At 44.5% G+C, this 18,787-nt stretch overlaps 1 protein-coding gene across 5 annotated transcripts in view; it reads right to left on the reverse strand.

The window, feature by feature from the left end:
- Positions 1 to 1,876: 1,876 nt before the first annotated feature.
- Positions 1,877 to 18,787, reverse strand: part of LOC117607365 (protein bric-a-brac 1) — a 125,214-nt gene continuing 108,303 nt past the window's right edge. The window contains exons 2-6 of one of the 5 annotated variants that reach the window (XM_034331011.2): positions 11,999 to 12,056; positions 7,265 to 7,442; positions 6,137 to 6,222; positions 5,526 to 5,765; positions 1,877 to 5,115 (exon numbers count right to left, since the gene is read on the reverse strand). In XM_034331011.2, coding sequence (XP_034186902.1) covers positions 4,583 to 5,115; positions 5,526 to 5,765; positions 6,137 to 6,222; positions 7,265 to 7,442; positions 11,999 to 12,056 — 1,095 coding nt within the window. In that variant the 3' untranslated portion in view covers positions 1,877 to 4,582. Of the gene's footprint in view, positions 5,116 to 5,525; positions 5,766 to 6,130; positions 6,223 to 7,264; positions 7,446 to 8,030; positions 10,859 to 11,998; positions 12,057 to 18,787 lie in introns of those variants that run through there. The other 4 variants (XM_034330995.2, XM_034331003.2, XM_034330985.2 and 1 more) reach the window with 4 other exon arrangements.

Raw genomic sequence — 18,787 nt, forward strand, 5'->3', positions numbered from 1 at the left:
GGAAAAACACACGTCGAGGAATAATAATACGCTCGTGTTCTCTCTTGGTTTCCGTTTCGTGGATCTCGACCGTGTCCCTTCCGCTGTCGTAAGGCCTGCTCGCGACATTAACGCCGTAACGCGTTACACATCCTGTAAACTAGTCGTAAATCGCGGATACGGGATTAACTACGGTTCGTGTTATCGCCATTATCGTCTACAGAGCTTGCTTGGAGTTTTTCTTATTTTGCTTTTTTTTTTCTGTTCGTTCGTGTGTACAAGTGTGTGTCTCATGTATGTCGGGTCGATCGTTATTAATAATACGACGTGTTACATTTTCGAAGCTAAGGCGAAAATAAAGGAAAGATTCGGCGCGTGCGTGATACATTTCACCTCTAGTTTCACGGACTCCCAAAGTAGAACAAACGTTACAAATTTGTAACCGCAGTCGAGCGTTCCTCGTTCCACCGGCAAGTACGTTTCGCTCGCTCGCTCGTGAGAAATATTTTCACGCCCTTTTGATTCGCCTGTTCTTCTTTGACTTGGCAATTATCTCGATTTTCAAATCGAGAAGACGATAATTGTAGTAAGAAACAGCGATAATTAAGACGAGCGAAACGCAAATGCCAACGTAACGAATGGGAAAGTCGTTCTGAATAGTAGTAATATCAGTGTCACGCCCGTCCGTCCTTATGTTTGCCTCGATAAAAATTCTAACAGCTACTTTGTCTTCGAACTCTAAGGTCCTTACGTTTCTCTAAACTTAATTTCTCCCCGTGAACTTTTGTTTCGTCCTCGACGATATTTTTGAACGGAAAACTGCTTCATTATCATCGTCATTGTCATCGTCATCGTCATCGCTATCATCATCGTCGTCGTAATTTTTTCTTCAACGTAAAACGCATCCAGCAGTAACCTTATAGCGTCAATATATCAATTTATGTATATATATACTTTTTTTTTTTGTTTCATATATAGATTTACTTTACTTTGTGTTCCTATATCAATAATAGCGTATTAGATGCATTTTTGTTGTTGTTGTTCACTTACACTTTATGTATGTAATATAAGTATCTTTTTTGTTTTCTTCATCATTATCTGCTCACAAAGATATATATATAATATATATCAAAATGCGTAAACGAAAGATTCTCGAAATGTCCGTTTTCCCTCTGGGTGATTCAGTTACACGCTTTTTCCTTTTCCCTACCCTCAACCTTCTTTTTTGCTTTTCATCACCGCGCATTCTCTCTCATTCGTACAATCGAATCGAAAGAAACGTTTACGAGAATATGCCATTCAGGGTATTACCGGTGTTGGTTTGTTCCAAAACAGAAATTTTGTCCGGTTGCTTCTAGATTCTGTACATTCATTCTGCACACACGCATACAAACGATTCGTAGACACATTGCGTAATCGACGGAGAAAATCATCCCTTTCCCATTTGATCCGATCCGAATCGATTATTCGATTCGATTCGATTCGAGAATCGATTCTTATATAAGATCAGCCGGGTATATTGGTTCGTTCGAAAGAAAGGCCAAAAGTTTTGTTTGCAAAATATCCGAGTTCCTCCTTTGATTCTATCCTCGACTATAAACCGTGCTGTTTTTAATCCTCGTAGAAATCGCGCAGCGTCGCTAGCACTTCGAGACGAGACGAAGAGAATATCGTACATAAGAAGAAATGTTTATTTTACGCAACGTCCCCACAAATATAATTTTTCGCATCTTTTTTTTTTTTCACTGTACTCTGTTTCCTAGATTTTTACTTTACATTTCTTCTCGTTTTTGTTTTCCTTTCAATCTCTTCAGTCACAAAACGATTCTCATTCAGTGACGCGAAATTTCGAAATGATTTTTCATCACGTATAAGTGGTCACGGTCTACGGGACACGTTAAATTTTTTTTTTTTTTTTTTTGGAAGGCACTTACTACTTTTTTTTGTCTTTAATACAATATTAATTTTAATCTCTTCCACATTCTCGCCAGTTCACATGCCCCATCCTTTTCTCTCGCACTCTCTCCCTAATCTTTTTTCTCGCAATTTCGTTCGCGGCTCTTTGAACAAATATATTTTTTTTTCTCTCTCTTTCTATCTCTCTCATTCTCTATCATTCCCTCGCTTTGACTCACGAATTTCTTTCGTTCCACCCTGCCGCTGGTTTCGTTCAAATTTACCTTCTCGTTGAACACATTAAGCCTAAATCGTAATAAAATCTTTTAGAATCGCGATCTACCGTTCTCTTTTTTCTTCCCCACGTTCCTTTTTCATCGCGGAAACTAAAACGATAGCGCTCGATACCGCACCTTCCTCGTCGACGAAACGTCATTTTCCTCTGTTGCACAAAAATTTTTCGTATCAAGAATAACGCGTTTTTTTTTTTTTATCCCGAAATTTTCCCGAATTAATTGTCTAATTCGCCGATAATAAATTGCTAATCGAGTCTCTTTCTCTCCTCGCTCTCTTTTTTTCTTACGAAATTGTCGAAATTCTCGTTCTTTACAAACCGTTTAAAGCTTTCGTAGGGGAGTGGCGCGAGAACGTCTTTTGAAAAATTTGCCTAGACAATGGATAGATAACGACAGACAGAGCCTATATGTATACGCCCCGCTTTCATTTCCTTTTTTTTCACTCGAGCAAAAGCGAAAAGCGATGGTCTTTTCCTTTTACAGAAGGCCACTTCGAATTCTTATTTTTGTTTTAAATAGTTTTTTTGTTTTTTTTTTTTTTTTCTTGGTTTACCTTTTAATACCTACAAAGAGTCACTGGAACCGGTGTGCCAACTTTAAAAAATGTTTGTTTCTCTCTGTTTGCATCTTTCTTCTTTGTTTTTAGAAAGTTCCGTTCTCTCTTTTACACAAACGCTCCCTTTTTTCTTTTTCTCTTTCGTCTCATTCGCTCCTGCATTCTTTCGTATCCTTTCATTCCAATGTTTCTGTCATCTCTCCTCTTTCTGATCCTAAGACGATCAGGTTCGAAACGCGAACTCGCTCGTGGACGTCGCACGAAATCTCTGAACGCCGGTTCGTGACAAGAACGATCGAGGAGTAGACGTGGAACGTCCGAAAAAAGTAATTTTGTATGGACCGTTGAGATGATAGCCGTGAAAAAAAAAGATATCTAGGTGTTTTCAGCCGTTTTCGACGAATTTAATGGTCGTAGCCAATGTATGGTGGTTCTTGGTTCGACGACTACTCGTCACTCGTCGTTCTTCGATTGTCGAGGATCGAGGGTCCCTTCGCGAAAAGTCGTGTACGCGTACTATGTAAAATTTTGAAAAATAGCACGATCTTTCCGAAATAATCCATTCGCTCGAACAACATCACGCATTCTCACTTTCCACGTCTGCACTGTTTTCTATTACTTTTTCTAACACAATCACGCCTCTCATCCACGTGTTTTTTAGTTCCAAATTCAATGAATTTCGCAATGAGTGTCGCCGTTTCATTTCTTTTTTTTTTTCCTCGTTCCCTAATGTCTAAACCTTATAATTTTTATACTTGGCATACCCCAAATACGGCAGGAAGGCAATTATTACACTTAATAAAGTACAGCAATCAGTTTGGTTTACCTTTACGTGTGCAAACGCGCGTTCGCTCGAGCCGAACAACCTTCTTTCCCTTTCGTTCCGTAGAGATAATTTCATCGTCTTCTCGTTCGACGAACGGTCGTGAAGCGAATTTTTTACACGTTCATCGCTCTCGCGGATACTGTCGCGTTTTCACGGGAACGCAACGCTCTAATTGTTCTCTCAATCGATATCCGATTTCGTCCGGTTGCATTCGCTTCCGCGAGTCGCGATCAGTTCCGAGGAATTCGCTGGTCGATCGCAAACGTGCGATCCCGTCCGTTTTCGAGGCGAACAGTGGGTCACGGTACGCGGCAACCGTTCACCAATGGCTATACATTTGGCATATTAAACGTACGGTTATCGTATATGCGTAAATACATATATAAATGTCGCGCGAAGCTAACAAACTTGCTCGCGAATTCGACTCGCTCCTCTTTTTTTTCTCTTTCTCCTCTTCCCCTCCCCCCCCTTTTTTTCTAGCAAATAGCTACGGAACGGTTCCTTGAAATACGCGGGCTTCGCTCGAGAGTCGAGAATCGAGCGATCGATGCTCGAAATCGGAAAAAAAGAGATTCGTTTGAGATTCAAGAATCTAGAGTAAAGAATCGAGGATGTCGAACATTGATCCTCTTTCGAGCGACTCGCGCGCGACTCCTCCTTCTCCTCCTCCTCCACCTAAAACCTTTTATTTATTTTGATTGTAGGTTGTCGAGAGTGCGATCTCGAGATCAGCCAGGTATACTGGCTGCGATGTATCGCCACAAGGACGACTTTTGTGACACAGCACGGACCGTTCGGAACACCGAATCGAACGATCAGTATCGCCGCCAACGCCAACACCACCGCCTACTCGGAGATTTACCCGGTTCTGGGAAAAGTGTTGACCGTTGGGTACGCGGTCGCGACACGAAACAGAAGCCTGACAAGATCGCGACGACGGTGGAAGCGGAGCTGTGTCCGGCCGATCCGATTGGCATCGATTTAACTGCTCCATCGTCCTGGACTGTACGCCTAGTGGCGGCTCGCTTACTATTCGCAACGGGAGTCCGTCAGGGGCTCCAGTTTAACGGGGATCTTATCCTTGTCCTTGAGTCCGTGAGGACCTTTCACCAGATCCGCGATGTCCTCTTGGAAGAGATTCTCCGGTCGCGGGCTAACGAAGCTCCGCGCTGGCTTGTAGGTCATTCCACTGACACCGATACCGACCTCCACGCTGCTAGGTATGTGGCTGGGATCCATTAGCGAGCCGAGAGGACTCGCAAGAGGGCTCTCCATCGGACTCTCCGGCGGACCGCCGGATCCTGGACTTGACAAGCCCAAATTTAGCGGCGAATTTCCGTTGTTCCCGCCAATTCCAGCGCCGCCACCGCTACCGCTGTTGTTGCTGCCGATACCGGCCGCGCCGCTATTCGTGCTATTGTGATGATGCTGGCTTGCTTGCATCGCCGCCTGGAGATTCGACGAGAGGCTTGTCGACAGGTTTGTCGACAGGTTCGTCGCCATCATGTCGTGCTGTTGCGAATGCGCTGCAGCTACCATGCTACACATTTGATGTCGCAACCCTGTGTGCAGACAAACAACGTCAACGTTACTTTCCTCCTGCTGGTGAGATCTATCAACTAGTTGCTAGACCAGGATTCTGATCTAGTATGTTTATGATAGTTGAGTACTGTGGAAGGAAATGATGGGGACCAGCTGGGGTCGCTACTTCAGGACGGTGTACGTATTTGGAGGGACAGGTAAGATTGGTGACAAGTGTAGAGCCTATTTGAATAGATTCGTCTCTACAAGGCTATCTAACATAGGTATCCCAGTTACGAACTCGAAGATAATTGGATCCCTCCGACAGAGGATGTACACATTCGCATGGACGGTTAAGCGAGGACTTGCGAGAAAATTGGTAGCGGATCCCTGTGCTGGCAAAGAAGAGAATAAAAGAAGGGAAAAGGTAAAAGATTCGATGCAAAGTTACCTTGCGCGACCGCGGCAACCGCAGCCGCGGCTGCTGCTCCAGGGCTGACCGCGCCTTCGGGTCCGTTACAGGCAGCGTAATTCGCTAGACTCGGATACATCGAGGTCGGCTCTTCCTTCACCATGTGCGGAGAGTGGCCGTCGCGGAATACCACGGCCCGAATCACTCCGCGAATATGTTCGTCCGGCCACACGCCCAACAGAATCCTTTGCGGTCTACCTCTGCCTTTCGGGCGTAGATCTAAACAGCCACGAACCGCGTCAATAGTATTTGTCCATCCGATCTGTCCGCGTTCCATTGCAACCGAACGATCTGCCGTTTTTCTCGACGGTCCATGTTCGACTTACTCGGGGAAATATCGTTCGTCGCGATACCGGCGCGCCTTTTACGACCGCGACTAATCCTTGCGATCGTATGCCCTCGTCTTTTCTCCTTAACTCTTTCGCCACGATAGAGCTGCTGCATTTTCATTTTACTACTTTTCTTTTTTCTTTCTTTATTTCCTAACAATCATCTATTGCCAATTTTAATTTGCTCATACGAAAGAATCGAAATGACCGAGAAACGGCAGTATCGCGCAACTTTTAGCGAAAATGGCAACTAACACTCACCGGCGCCGCCGTCAGCACTAGGTCCCAGCATATTGTGTACTCGATTGGCGTATAAAACGAACGTCGGATACGGGATGTCGTATTTCCTATAACAGAATTGCATCAAACAATTAGTTACAATGTGTTTGCCCTCTGAGTTTTTAGACGAAAGGAACATTAACCTCTTGGCTTATGCAAAATACACTCGCGTTGTACACAGTAGTCTGCTATTTTGATCGTTATCGAGTTTTACCCGTTAAGTACCATTCTCAAACTTTCAATTTTACATCTGATCTTATTTCAAACTCCTACATAATTTCTCAAACGAAGAACCTTCTTGTTCTTCTATGCAGCAAGTAGTTCACTGTCGTAAATTTCGAAAGAAATTTGAAGACAAGAGATTAAAACACGTCCCCGTGTGACACAGTAGAAATAGTCGTATCTGGTGTAACAACCGATAATACGAATTCATTTTACAGTGAGATCTTTCGATTTTCCTATTTCGAATCTATCTTCGCGCGGAAGCTTCGCGTTTCGCCTTTAATTTGCAATTAACAGGTTCGTTCCGCGAACTGTTTCTCGGATCGAGCACCCTACCGTTCGCACAAAGGGAGAGAAACCTTTAACGACGAACGGCTTGTTATTACGCGCATGCGATACGCGTTTTACGACGAGGTTGTAAAAGTTTTTAAGTCGAGAGCCAGCTCACCGAACCCATACGGCCAATTGTTTTCTCCCTGTTTCGAGCCGTTTACATCCGGCACACAGGTTCTTGCTTGGTAGCTACACCGAGATTCTCGCGATTAAACCCTTCCATTTCCTTCGAAACTTTAGCAGGTAACATTTATTTCTTTCAACCTACAATATACAGATCTAGCGTCTATCACATTCTTATGTTCTTCATCCGAAATTCAACGTTTCGTTACAAATCGGTCCAATGAACCTTCGATAGTTTAATTTGTCGCGTCGCGCCGCAAATATCCATCTAGTAATGAATTTCTTCTCAGCACTTCTGTTGAAAACGACGCGACATCCGACGCGAACGTAAATTCAGACGATTCATTCTAGTTAAGCAACGACGAGACACCTCGCGATTCTTTATTCGGTTAACCAACGAAAATTTCGTTCGTGATAAAAGTTTCATCTTACCTTGCAGCTTGACTCAAGGACAATCCTTCCTTGAGAACGCTGAAGATTGCCTCCGCCATGGTTTCCGGTCGCCAAGACTTGAGCGGCCCACGTTCCCGGAACCGTAGATTGTGCACCAGGCTCTGATTCGTGTTCCAACATTTCTGCCACATCGACTGCAACTGATACTGGTAGCTGTCTGCTAGTTTACGCCCCCCGCGGAAAAGAGAAAACAGAAAAAGCACAGCGTTAGTAAGTGTTTTCAAAGAATTCTTAATAATTAAAAGCGTATCGATCGCGATCAACCCTTCGATCGTTTCATCTTTCAACGCGTTTATTTTTCATTTTCATTATTTTTACTTTTCTTTCGATCGAAGAGTTGATTCGCTAATTATCGCGTGTGTATAAGACACAAAGATGGACGCGTGGATAGCCGCGCGAGCAGGAAGGATCCGAATCGTTTGCGACGAAAGTTCGTACGCGTTTCATAAAGCAAAATGACCATAAATTGGGTGTAGAAATAACCAGACGCAGGTAAGTGTCGAGTCAAGGTGGGTGTATCGAGTCGCTCGGTTAGGTTCCTTTGTAGCTGCTTGGATGAACAGTACCTGTGAACAAACTGTTGAAAGAAAAACAAAATTGTGGCAGGAAAAGAAAGGCATAGAAGGGCGGAATAAAGACTGCGCGTTGCATAAGTTAAACGTGTCGATTGTATTATCGTTGGCATACAATCGTTACAGAATAAAAGAGACAGAAGAGAACACAGAGGTTTATGGTCGTCGATAGAAAATATTTGTTCGTTTTTTTTTTTTTTTTTCTTCTTCTTCTTCTTAACTTCTTATTCTTTGCTTAACGTTAAGCGGTAATTGCGAACAATGCGAGCGTTTTGCCTTCGCGAACTCGCGTCGCGATACATGCTCGAAATATACCGGCTACGCGCCACGGACGGCTGGCCTCAATTCGCAACGATTATTTAATAGTTAACTTATTGGGTTTAATTGAGCATCCTCCAATTTGACGATTAATACAATTAATTGGAAAGAAGCGCGCGCGTGCGCGTGTACCGAGGCGCACGCGTGTACCATCGAGAGACCGCGAGTTTCGCTTCTATTCTCTTCCTGTTGTTCGTTTTGTTTCGTTCCGCTGTATTCATCGACGGACAACGTTTCACCGAATAGGAATTATTTTTAAACCGATTCTTGCCTCGAGTTTCGAAGAAACGAAATAAAAATAATCCAATTATCCAACGATAAAAGTTTCGATCTAATAGATTCGTTCATTTCCTAAAGGAGAAAACGCCTCGTAAGATAATTATTTTAGCGCGAATTACTCTTTCTTATTATCTCGACTATGAACTACTTTTCCTTCTCCTCTCGAATTAGCTCGTACTGCTGGCTTGGTCCCGAGGTACGACATAGGCTGGCAAAGCTACTTCTCTCTCGCTGGAATTCTCCAAAGTATCGTAATGTTAGTTTCCCGTTATTTCGCGCGAAAGATCAATTAACGGGTAGGCTTTTGCGCTCGAGGAATCGCAGGCTCATCGCAATTGCGAAGCGTAAAAACAAAACGGAATGAAACAGAACGATGTCGATGATATGTTCACGCTACTTACAATTAATTCTCTACCACGGAATGACGGAGTTACGATAAGATACGAGTAAATGTTCGTTGGAATATCGTTTACGGGCGTCGAGTATTTTGCCAGGTTTTTAACAACGTTAGAAAAATTCACAAACATACAGGACGTCCCAGGTTTTTGGCTCATCCTCTATGTAACTTGTTTTTCCTATTTTTACCTAAAGAATCTACCTATGAATTTTGTTCGGTAAAAACCTGGGATACCCCGTACACTGATACACGAAAATATTCGAACAGTAAAATGTTCGTTTCTTTTTTTTTTTTTTGCCCGCCTGCAGAAACGAATGTCATTCAACCGTTTGAGTTTGCGCAACACTCGCTAATCGAGTCGAAATACTTTTACCAACGAACATACGTACACACGGATATATTCCCCGAGAAATTCGAATAATTTTCAACGTTTCGAAGTTGGTTCGCGACGAGGATCGTCAAAGTCGGTGCTCGAGCAAAGTTACTCGTTTCCAACACCTTCGTAGTAAGCAAATATTAACACTTTGACGGTCGACCGTTTCATGGGATCTATGACTCTTTTACCTAATTCTATGTTTCTTTTTTATACGTATAAGGAGTCTTGACAGCACTCTACTGTGCGCTGCAAAATTAACAATTTTCAAATTATAATTAGCGCGCGATATGTTAAATATACGGAAGATAAAAAAAATATCCAAGGTAAATCGTCAAAGTGTTGGTGTACCTACTGCAAAAGTTTCGTTACATCTTCGCGAGTTTGGTCTATTGGAAGACGTTTATTTTATGCGCTACCGCGCTTATTATGACACGTTTTAGCGGCAAACACTAAAGGGTGAAAATTGACGTGAAAATTGATAAACCGCGAAAACCTTTGGAAACGATCTAATAACGCTGCTGAAGCACAGGCGACGGTTTTGAATGATTAAGTTTAGGTACGTTGTACCGAGTAGAAAATTATTTTTGATGAAAACGAACGACGACTCGACTTTCGCGATACTGTACGATCGTGAAATTTTGAGATTCGTCGATATCACAATTTTTCTGTCGTCGAAGGCGACGCTTTCGCGTCACGATCGTCTAGCGTCTTCACCGTAATCGTAATACGACGAGAGTCGAGTCAGCAATTAAAAAACAAAGGATCGAATTCGGTAAATTACACCGAATGGAAGACGATCGAACGGAAAGGCACTTTCTTATCGCTAGAATAATCGTTAGCCGCGTAATATGTTATTATATATATTGTCATAAAAGTCACTAATAATCATTGTTATCGTTATTGCTAACTACTTTTATTAACACGGTTATCGGTCCCGCAACAAAGGCACACGAGTTTCCAAGAAAATATTTCATTTCGCTAACGACAGGAATGCGTAATGGAATGTCAACAATAAACAGTCGTCTCTTCGCGTTCTTTCGCGATCATTCGCGAACGGATAACACGGTTTAAAACGACCGGATCGTTCGCGGAAAGGCACTGTACGAGAAAGCGCAAGGTTTTTCTAGAAAAAAAAGAACAAAAGATGCTCTTGTATCTACAGAAGAAGAAAAATGAAAAGAAAATCGTTTGAGGTTACTGATCGTTCTCGTTCTCGTCGTTGAAGTATAGCGAGACTATCGAGTGCTTTTTACAGAATGCCCACCACCAACGAAAACCCGAGAGACCGTTGAACACGAAGCCGGGATCGCGTTTACGCCTGAGCTTCTCGACAAAGTTCAGGATCGCGTTCAACGACTTTTTCGTGCGTCGATTATACGGACTGACGCTGATGTCGCAGCAGAAGTCGAGCACCGCCGTTTCCTCGCTCGAGTTTAATCCCGCTTCCTCGAGGACCATCATTCTCTTCGTCTTTCCCAGGATGTTGTCGTACAGTGTGCCTTTCGGTATACCGTATTTCGTGGACGCCTGGGTGAAGCGCATCTTCTGAGTAACCACGGCCTCGATCGCTTCCTGGAGATCGTGCCGCGTCCACGTGGGCGCCTTCAGCTTCAGCAGGCTCGAATAGTCAGCTAGAAAATAGTCAGGGATTTTTCGACTTTTTTTTGTTTCTCTCGACCGATGCACCTGGTGGCTGAGCCTAACACAGATCGATCGATCTTGAAGGTAGTTGATCGACGCAACCCTTTTACTCAACAATCTCCAACGAAAACCCACCCCTTACCCGTATTTCTCGAATTCCTCGATCAACCCCCATTCCCTCTTTCTTTCGCTTTTTCATCGTATCTCTTTTTCGCCTCTCATTCTGCTCTCTTTCCGCATCTCGTCGATCCTTTATTCTTTGTTCTTTTCTTGTTTGGATAAGAAATCAAGGCTTATCGCGTCGAGGGGGCGATAAATGCGAGTGCAAACACGCGAAAAGGTCGGAAAGAAAGGGACTGCGACAGAGCGGCGAAACGATGAGACGCAGACCAAAGAAAATCATCGGTGAAACGTGTTTGCGCGTCAGTTTTACCGGATAAAAAATAATTGTGCTTTTTAGTGATTCGTGAACATCTAATACCAATGTAATCGCGGTTTTATATCGTACTTGAAGTGGACGAAAAATGAACGAAAAATTCGAGTCCAAATTGGAAGGAAACCGTGCGAGGAATAAAGCGTCGAGAAGTTAATTCGCGAAGACACGAATCGCTACCATTAACGGCTGCCCACTTGCTTCTCTATCCGAACTGCTTTCTATATTAAAACAATTCGCATTCCTGCTCTTTATCGTCATCTGGATTACGACACGGTCCTTCTCTCCACCTTTAGACTCGTTCTTCCTTTTTTATCTTCTCTGTGTCTGCTCGATCACGTGTTCTTCGTTTTGTCCATTTTCTTCCAAGTTTTCTTCGTCAACTTCCTCGATCGGCGACGTCTCACCGTTACCCTCCGTCGTTTCTGCCCCGTTTCTTTCCACCCTCTTCTCTTCTTTCTCTCAGCCGACACACCTCGGCGTCCTAATCTTTTCTCTCATTGTTAGTTCGCGAGCTAGATCTTACTATACGTAGAAAATGGCGCGAATCGCGAGCAGCACCACTGTACGTTATCGCGAGAAATAAAGGAAATCGCGGTGACGCGGTTACAGGTATAACGCCATTGGTTTCCTGAAATGTGCTGCCGAGACAGCGAATAACGGATTAGGTAAAGGTAGAAAATTTTGTACAACTTACCTGCTATACTCGACGTGGAGGCTCCGAGCCAAGCGTGGGATGATTCCAACAACTTGGCCTGAAACAGAAAAGAGAAAAGAATTGAAAGAAACGGAGATAACGGTAATGGTAGCACGCGACGAAATAGCGAAGTATCGTGGTTGGTAAGGTAAGCAGAAAGGGTTAACGTTCTCGGCGGAGGGTACGGTGCGGCTAGCTGGTCGAAAGATGCTCGGCCAGAGGTTCGCGTCTCTCTGTCGACAACTTTACTAATATGCGAGTTTTTCCGGATCTCTAGAAAGGGGGTTGCGAGACGCGGCCGAAAGCGCAAGACACACGCAAAGTTGGCTCATTTGAAAAGTTTTCGTCGGTGGCTCGCGATTTTTCGCAATACCGGAGATCGGGGATAGTCTCTACCGAGACCTCTGCTCATATACCGTTTCGAATCGTTTCCAGAAGCCGCCACTCGGCTGCTGACTTTCAAAATTAATTTTTAAGGGTCCAAGGGCCGAAGCTTCTCATTTGATACACGCCTCGATCCTCTATCAAACTCGAAACCGGCTACCGCCCTCCCCCATCCTTGGCCCCCATCTTCCGCTCGATTCTCACTCTCGCCTCGTTTGTTCCTCCAGGGTTTCGTCTTCTCTTTTTCTGATTTCGACTTTAGGATCGCCGCGTAAGATGTAAGGAAATAAACAAGGAAGCAACAAACATTAGATACATAAGCTGGACGATCGGTGATACGAAATATCGAGTGGGCGGGTAATAGAGAAAACGATGCAACGATAGGCGTGCACGCGTCTGGAGGTAACCGCAAAACGAGCGGCGTGCATCGATGCGTCGAGACGCAGACGACAGGGACAGGGACAGGGACAGGGACAGGGAAATCGGATTTGCCAATGATGTACGTACAAGTTCATCGCACACCAAACGGTGTATTCTCTGGTGCGTGCATTTTTCATTGTCTCGTGTGTCTGTCGCGGGGTGCGCCTTGAAGAATGCACGTCGCGGTGCACGCGACCACTGCATTAACGAGAAAATTGCTCGTCGCGTTCTTCCGACCATTTTTTCTTCCTCCTCCCTATCCAACTCGTCTCGTTCGAATCGCAACGTCGAGCCTTTTATTTCGTCCTTTATTTCGATGAGAACTCGCGTCGCCCAACGAATCGATTCAGTCGATACCCTAGGCAGGTATTATCGATGATGTTATTGTCGAACAGTGAAAGGGTTAAACGTAATTCGCGCGGGGGAAAAAAAGGAGCAAGGATAAATAGAAGTCAGGGAGACGAACAGAGGAGGACGAGGGGGTTGTCGGCCTAATTAAGAAGGGCTTCGAATTTCCCGAACATTCTCACGGAAAATCCTACGAACCTTGCTAAGAGAATTTACGAGGCAGTCGTCTATCGTTGCTAATTCCTGCAAATATTTGCCGGGCAAGGATATAGGCGTGGGCGAAATGAATAGGCGTCGGAAGGACGCGAGAGGAACGAAGAGAGAGAGAGAGAGAGAGAGAGAGAGAGAGATGAAGAGAGAAAGCGTGGATGTATGCACGGGGATTTGAGTGAAGGCAAAGGGACGGGAGAGGGAAAGAGGGCGAGGGCGAGGACGAGGACGAAGACTAGTCGGCGAGCAGGCTCGTTCTCTCCTTCGACGGTGCCACGGACGCCCCAGCGACGCCGTTGACGTCGTCGAGGCTGCCGTCGACCGGCTGGAGTTTCACGCGGCAGAATGCACCGCGCCACGGCAAATTTCTAATCAGATTAACGCGGATTAGCAAAGTTCGTTTGTTCTAATGAAATTCGTCTAAATTAACGTCGGAAGAGGGAACGTCGCCGGAGGAGGAACAGCGAGATCGGGTGAAAAGGGTAGCGCGGGAACGGAGGGGAAACAGGGCCGGAGGTGAACGGCAGCCGGTGAAGAAGCAACGCGTCTTGCTCGGCCTACTATTTCCTTTTCCCCTTCCTGTCTCCTTGCTCTTCTTCTTGCAAACAGAACGTGCATCGATCCTTAACCATTCGACTTTTGTATCTTGAAACCGGATAAATTCGGTCGTACTTAATGAAGCACGCGCGTTAATTGTCGTTGAAAGGCGTAGGGATTCGCGGAAAAAACACGCGGTTCGCCGAATCTCTGCGCGTACGCATATCAATCGCACACGCGCGTATTTCTGCTTCCTCTCTTTGCACGCGTTTGTTCATATTTTATTCAGAGATATCGCGCGCAAACTATTCCACCGATAGTCTCACACGGCTACCGCGTTCAAGTTTCCATCTCTGTCACCGACGATCGCGCGTAAGTGAACACAAACAACGCCTGGTTTATTCATCCGGTACACCGGGATGCGCCGAAAACATTCGAGATCGAGCTGCAACATAGAATTCCGGCCAAGTGTTCTCCTTCGAGAAAGGCGCTACGGATAACGATTAAACCGTTCATCGACCGATTTCGAAGAGTTTGTTATCTCGTAACAATCGTGTCTTTTTGCAGTGGAACGATTTCGTTCGCGTTGTACGCGCGATACGTGTAAAGAAAGAAAAAAGAACAGGATGATTTTCAAAGGAGTAACAGAGGGTAAAATTTGAGCACGTGTATGTACAGATGGTGCAGAATTTACAGAGAGGTAATCGACGCGACTAGGTCGGAGAGAGGAGAACTGGAGGACAGGATAGCGTGTCCTGTTTGACGCATTGACTCGTCATTATCGCTTAACGAATCGTCCTGTCCGATCGGCAGGACGGTTTTTAGCGAACGGCTTTATTTGTGTACGGTCCGGTGGTAGTCGTCGTTCAACGAGCAACCGTTTCTCCCCCTCTTGACCGTTTTCACATCCGTTTTCACGAGTAGCTCACGCTCTTTGCCTGGTCACCGCTTTTTCGTCGTCCCGTTTTATTTCAACCGGGACTCTACAGGTAGTCACGTACGATACACGCTCGATCCAAGCGACCGTCCAGATAAATCCTCCTCTCGAATAGTCGCGTACACGCGACCAAATATGTTGTTCTTCCCTTCCTCTCTTTTTCTCTCCCGAATTTAACGCGAATCTTTCTCTAAAACGTTTAACCGCGTTCGATCCGATTTTGTTCGCGATTCGACTTATCCAAACTTGGACGTTTTTTTTTTCCCCCTTTCACGCAACGCGAAACGTTTCTATTCTAACATGGAGACAGAAGGGTAACAGTTCTCGGTTAACTCCCCGATTACTTTTCATTACGTTGTTTCTACGAAAGTATAAGTACAGGCGTGTTGAATCGTATCGCCAATCGCCAAGCAAAACGATCGAGTAAAAGAAAAGACACGGTATATTTGGGTTTCGATCGCGAGAGCTTTCTTTCCTTTCGACTCTGCTCTCAACTCTTCGCGAGCCAAAGATAACGACCGCTCAGAGTCCAGCACCGGTATAAATACGCCTTCCGTGTATATTATTTCAGCAAAGTTGAGTGGCCTCGTCTCGTCTTGCCATCTCGCGAAATCCTACCAACTGTTTCTCCACCGTTCAAAAGCGAAAAGACACGTAGTATCTTCTGTTACCCGAAGAAAACACGACACGATTTTCTATCCCGGCGACAGAATTTCGGCTAATTTCTTTGCTACAATTTTACGATCCGTCAGCACGATAGATCGTATTCAGACTCTAATGTATAAGGAGCGGATTATCCGTTGAATAATGGTGGTCAGGCTGTGTTAAGCGGCAAACAATCTCGGTGGTCGACGAACGAGCAACGCGTACGCGTCTACGTGTACAGGGTGTTAAGAAAGTAATTGTCATGCCTTACACAGATGATTCTTCGCATCATGTTTTTAAATTAATTAACACTAGGAACAATCAAACATAACGGACTTTAGATTCCTTATTTTAAATTACAGAAATTAATGAGCTTGTTTCTGCGGAAACGTACGTTGGCCTTTATCGAGATAAAGATCTGTTGAATACATATACCAATTTATACATTATTGTTTTCTTCAAGAAGAACTGGTCTCATTGCACGAATGTAGCGTTACAAACTTTACGGTAGAAGAGGTAGATATAAAACAGCACTGCTGTCACTGACCTAGACTTTAGATGCTAGAGAACCTTGTAGGATTAAAACCGCAGTTCGACGCGTCTTATCGTTACTTTCTGGCTTTCGATGTTTGAAGAATATCGCTGCCTGTTTATAGACGGTCAATACCGTACTACATATAGGAAAGGGATAGCGGTGTTCCTTGCAAATAACGCACCTTTGTTACTCGTCCTTTATGGCTGTTTATACTAGAACTCTCTGTTAAGTGTTCTATTAAAATCTAAGTCTAGCTACTTAAATTCTGATCTGCAGACATTTTTTGTTCCGTTTTCTTAATAACAATGGAACGTATAAAATTAGAAAAGAAGAATTAACCTTTAATTTGAGGAGGTCTTTAATTAATCCTGCGAGTGGACTTTATCGCGGAGAATCAGCTGGAAAGCATGACCATTAGTTTCTTAACGCTATGTAGAAGCAGGCGGCCACGCGTGTCCTGGCAAAGTTGTGGCTCTGTTCCGTCGGATCGGGGTGTGTTCGATGCTGTGCAGCGCCGTTAGGAATAGGGATAGAAACGTGTACCTGCGAGGATGGCAATGGGGGATGCGGTGCAGCGCAAAGCGGAGTCGAGCGGAGTGGAGTAGAATGGCGAAGAGGAAAGGATAGAGAGATGGAGAGAGAGAGGAAGGTGGATCGAGCTGGCCAGAGAGCAGAGTTAGCGCGATGTTAGCTCGCACCGTATGTAGATAGAGTACTGAACTATGTATTAGAGTCGTGTACCTTGCACATAGATATACCAGGGTTTGTATAGTACAAGATTTGCCATTGGCGGGGCTGCACTGAAATCCTGCCTAACGGGTGCTCTCGAAATCCAGCCAAAGAATCGAAACGATACTTTACGATCCGTGAAAGCTGCTCTGTCGCGGGATTAACCGATCCGCGTGAACACTCGTAAATTTCAACAATTTCCTTTCGCGCGAGCATCGACGCCGAACGGATGGAGGAATTTATTTCGTCGCGACTCCACCCGTGTCTCGATGTTGAATGACCAATCTATTTTCTCACGTTTTTCAACTCCAAGTTAGACACGGCAAATTTTCCATACTCGATCGAAAAGAAACAACAACGCTCTCTACCGAATAAATTTATTATAAATTTTTCTACTTAACCGATTTTAGGAGGGTGGCTTTTCTCATCGCGGACAAACGATCCTTACACTGGATCGTATAAACGGTGAAGGAGCACTCGTAAACCAAGTGTGCCGGGATAAAAATACGCGTACCTAAGAAGCGCGAACAAAAGGGACAAAGAGGAGAAAGAAGCAAAAGACGCGAGAAACGAACTCGATGCGAAAGGAAAAAAAAAGAAAAAAAAGAGGAGCAGGCTCCGTTAACGCGCGGCGACGATCTACGACGAGGTGGATCATGCTCCGAAAGATGCTCAAGATGCAGAAGATTCTTTTTTAAAGAAGGGATCTCGAAAGCGGCGGAGAGCAAAGAAAACGACAGAGAAGGGAATCGTAGGCGGTACGCGAGCTCGCAACGATAATTAAGATGAATAAGAGAGAAAGAATCGAATACACAATGGAAGGTAACGCTCGTAAAAGGTAATACGCTCGATTCCGTGAAAAAAGAAAGTTGAAGAGGTCCTATATAGCTGGGAAGAGAGGAGAGAAAGCAAAGAGACCCCGGGAGAATAAAAGAAACAACGAGCAAAAGGGGCAACGTGAAACGAAGAAAAGGATGGAAAAGCAAAGAGCGGAGAGTAGCGGCACGAACGACCGTAAACTTTAAATTTACGAAGTGATATACACGCCAAACATCCGGTAGATATTTAAACCCCGGTTTCACTAAACTCAACAATAACGTTTGCTGCTATTTTCGGGGCTCGCGTTTCGTGATTCTCGCCCGATCCCTCTGAGCCGTGTCATAACCGTTTAATGCGATTCGAATCGGACGAACGTACGAAAATTATTGGCTCGCGTGAAAAATTGGCTTTAGCTTTTTCTCTACAACCGACGTTACAACGATTCTACGCTGCGTTATTACCACTTCGTTTCGATTCCACTTTCTTTCCTTCTATACGGTTTACTTATTACAAATAAAATTGCTATCAACAGGTATTTCAAATATTCCATATTATACACAATATTGCGCGAAGAGAAATGATTCTCTTCTTCTATTTCGACGATAGTTTCAGAAGAAGCCGAGGCAAAGACGCGGACTACGGGAACGGTTGATTGTTACAATACGTTTCGAGATAGCTCGATTCTTTATTAGTCGACAAACAGGTCACAGACGAGAAGTATTTTTTTATTTACGCGATTACATCGCACGGATGTCTGTTTTATAAATTGCCCTTCCACCGTGTACGCGAATACATCTCCGTTGCTTTCTCGGCATGAATTATGCACCGTGCTGGGAAAAATAATACGACGATTGATAACGTATCGAAGTAGTCGGTCGTGCAATTACATTGCTCGCTTATGAAAATTTGAAACTCTCAATGGTATGGTGGAATATTGAAAATGATCCAAGTTTGGTAGCAAGCGTGACACCGGCGCGGCATGTATTGTACAGGGATATTTCGCATAAACGATAAATCAGCGTCGTCGAGTGGAACGGCGCGGCGTTTGAAAAAAACTGGTTCAAAAAAAAACGTGTAAGATCGTGAGGTCCGGAAGCTCTGGTTCCGGTTCGCGTATTCGCGGGCAATTAACGTGCCTGATTCTAATTCGAGCCGATTAAAAGCACGACGTCCCGGCAATATCGTTCGAGCGATTTAATTTAATGCGGGGTGCCGACTCGATTGA

The sequence above is a fragment of the Osmia lignaria genome, chromosome 9, assembly GCF_051020975.1.
Source record: "Osmia lignaria lignaria isolate PbOS001 chromosome 9, iyOsmLign1, whole genome shotgun sequence".
In the NCBI taxonomy this organism is placed as follows: Eukaryota; Metazoa; Arthropoda; class Insecta; order Hymenoptera; family Megachilidae; genus Osmia; species Osmia lignaria.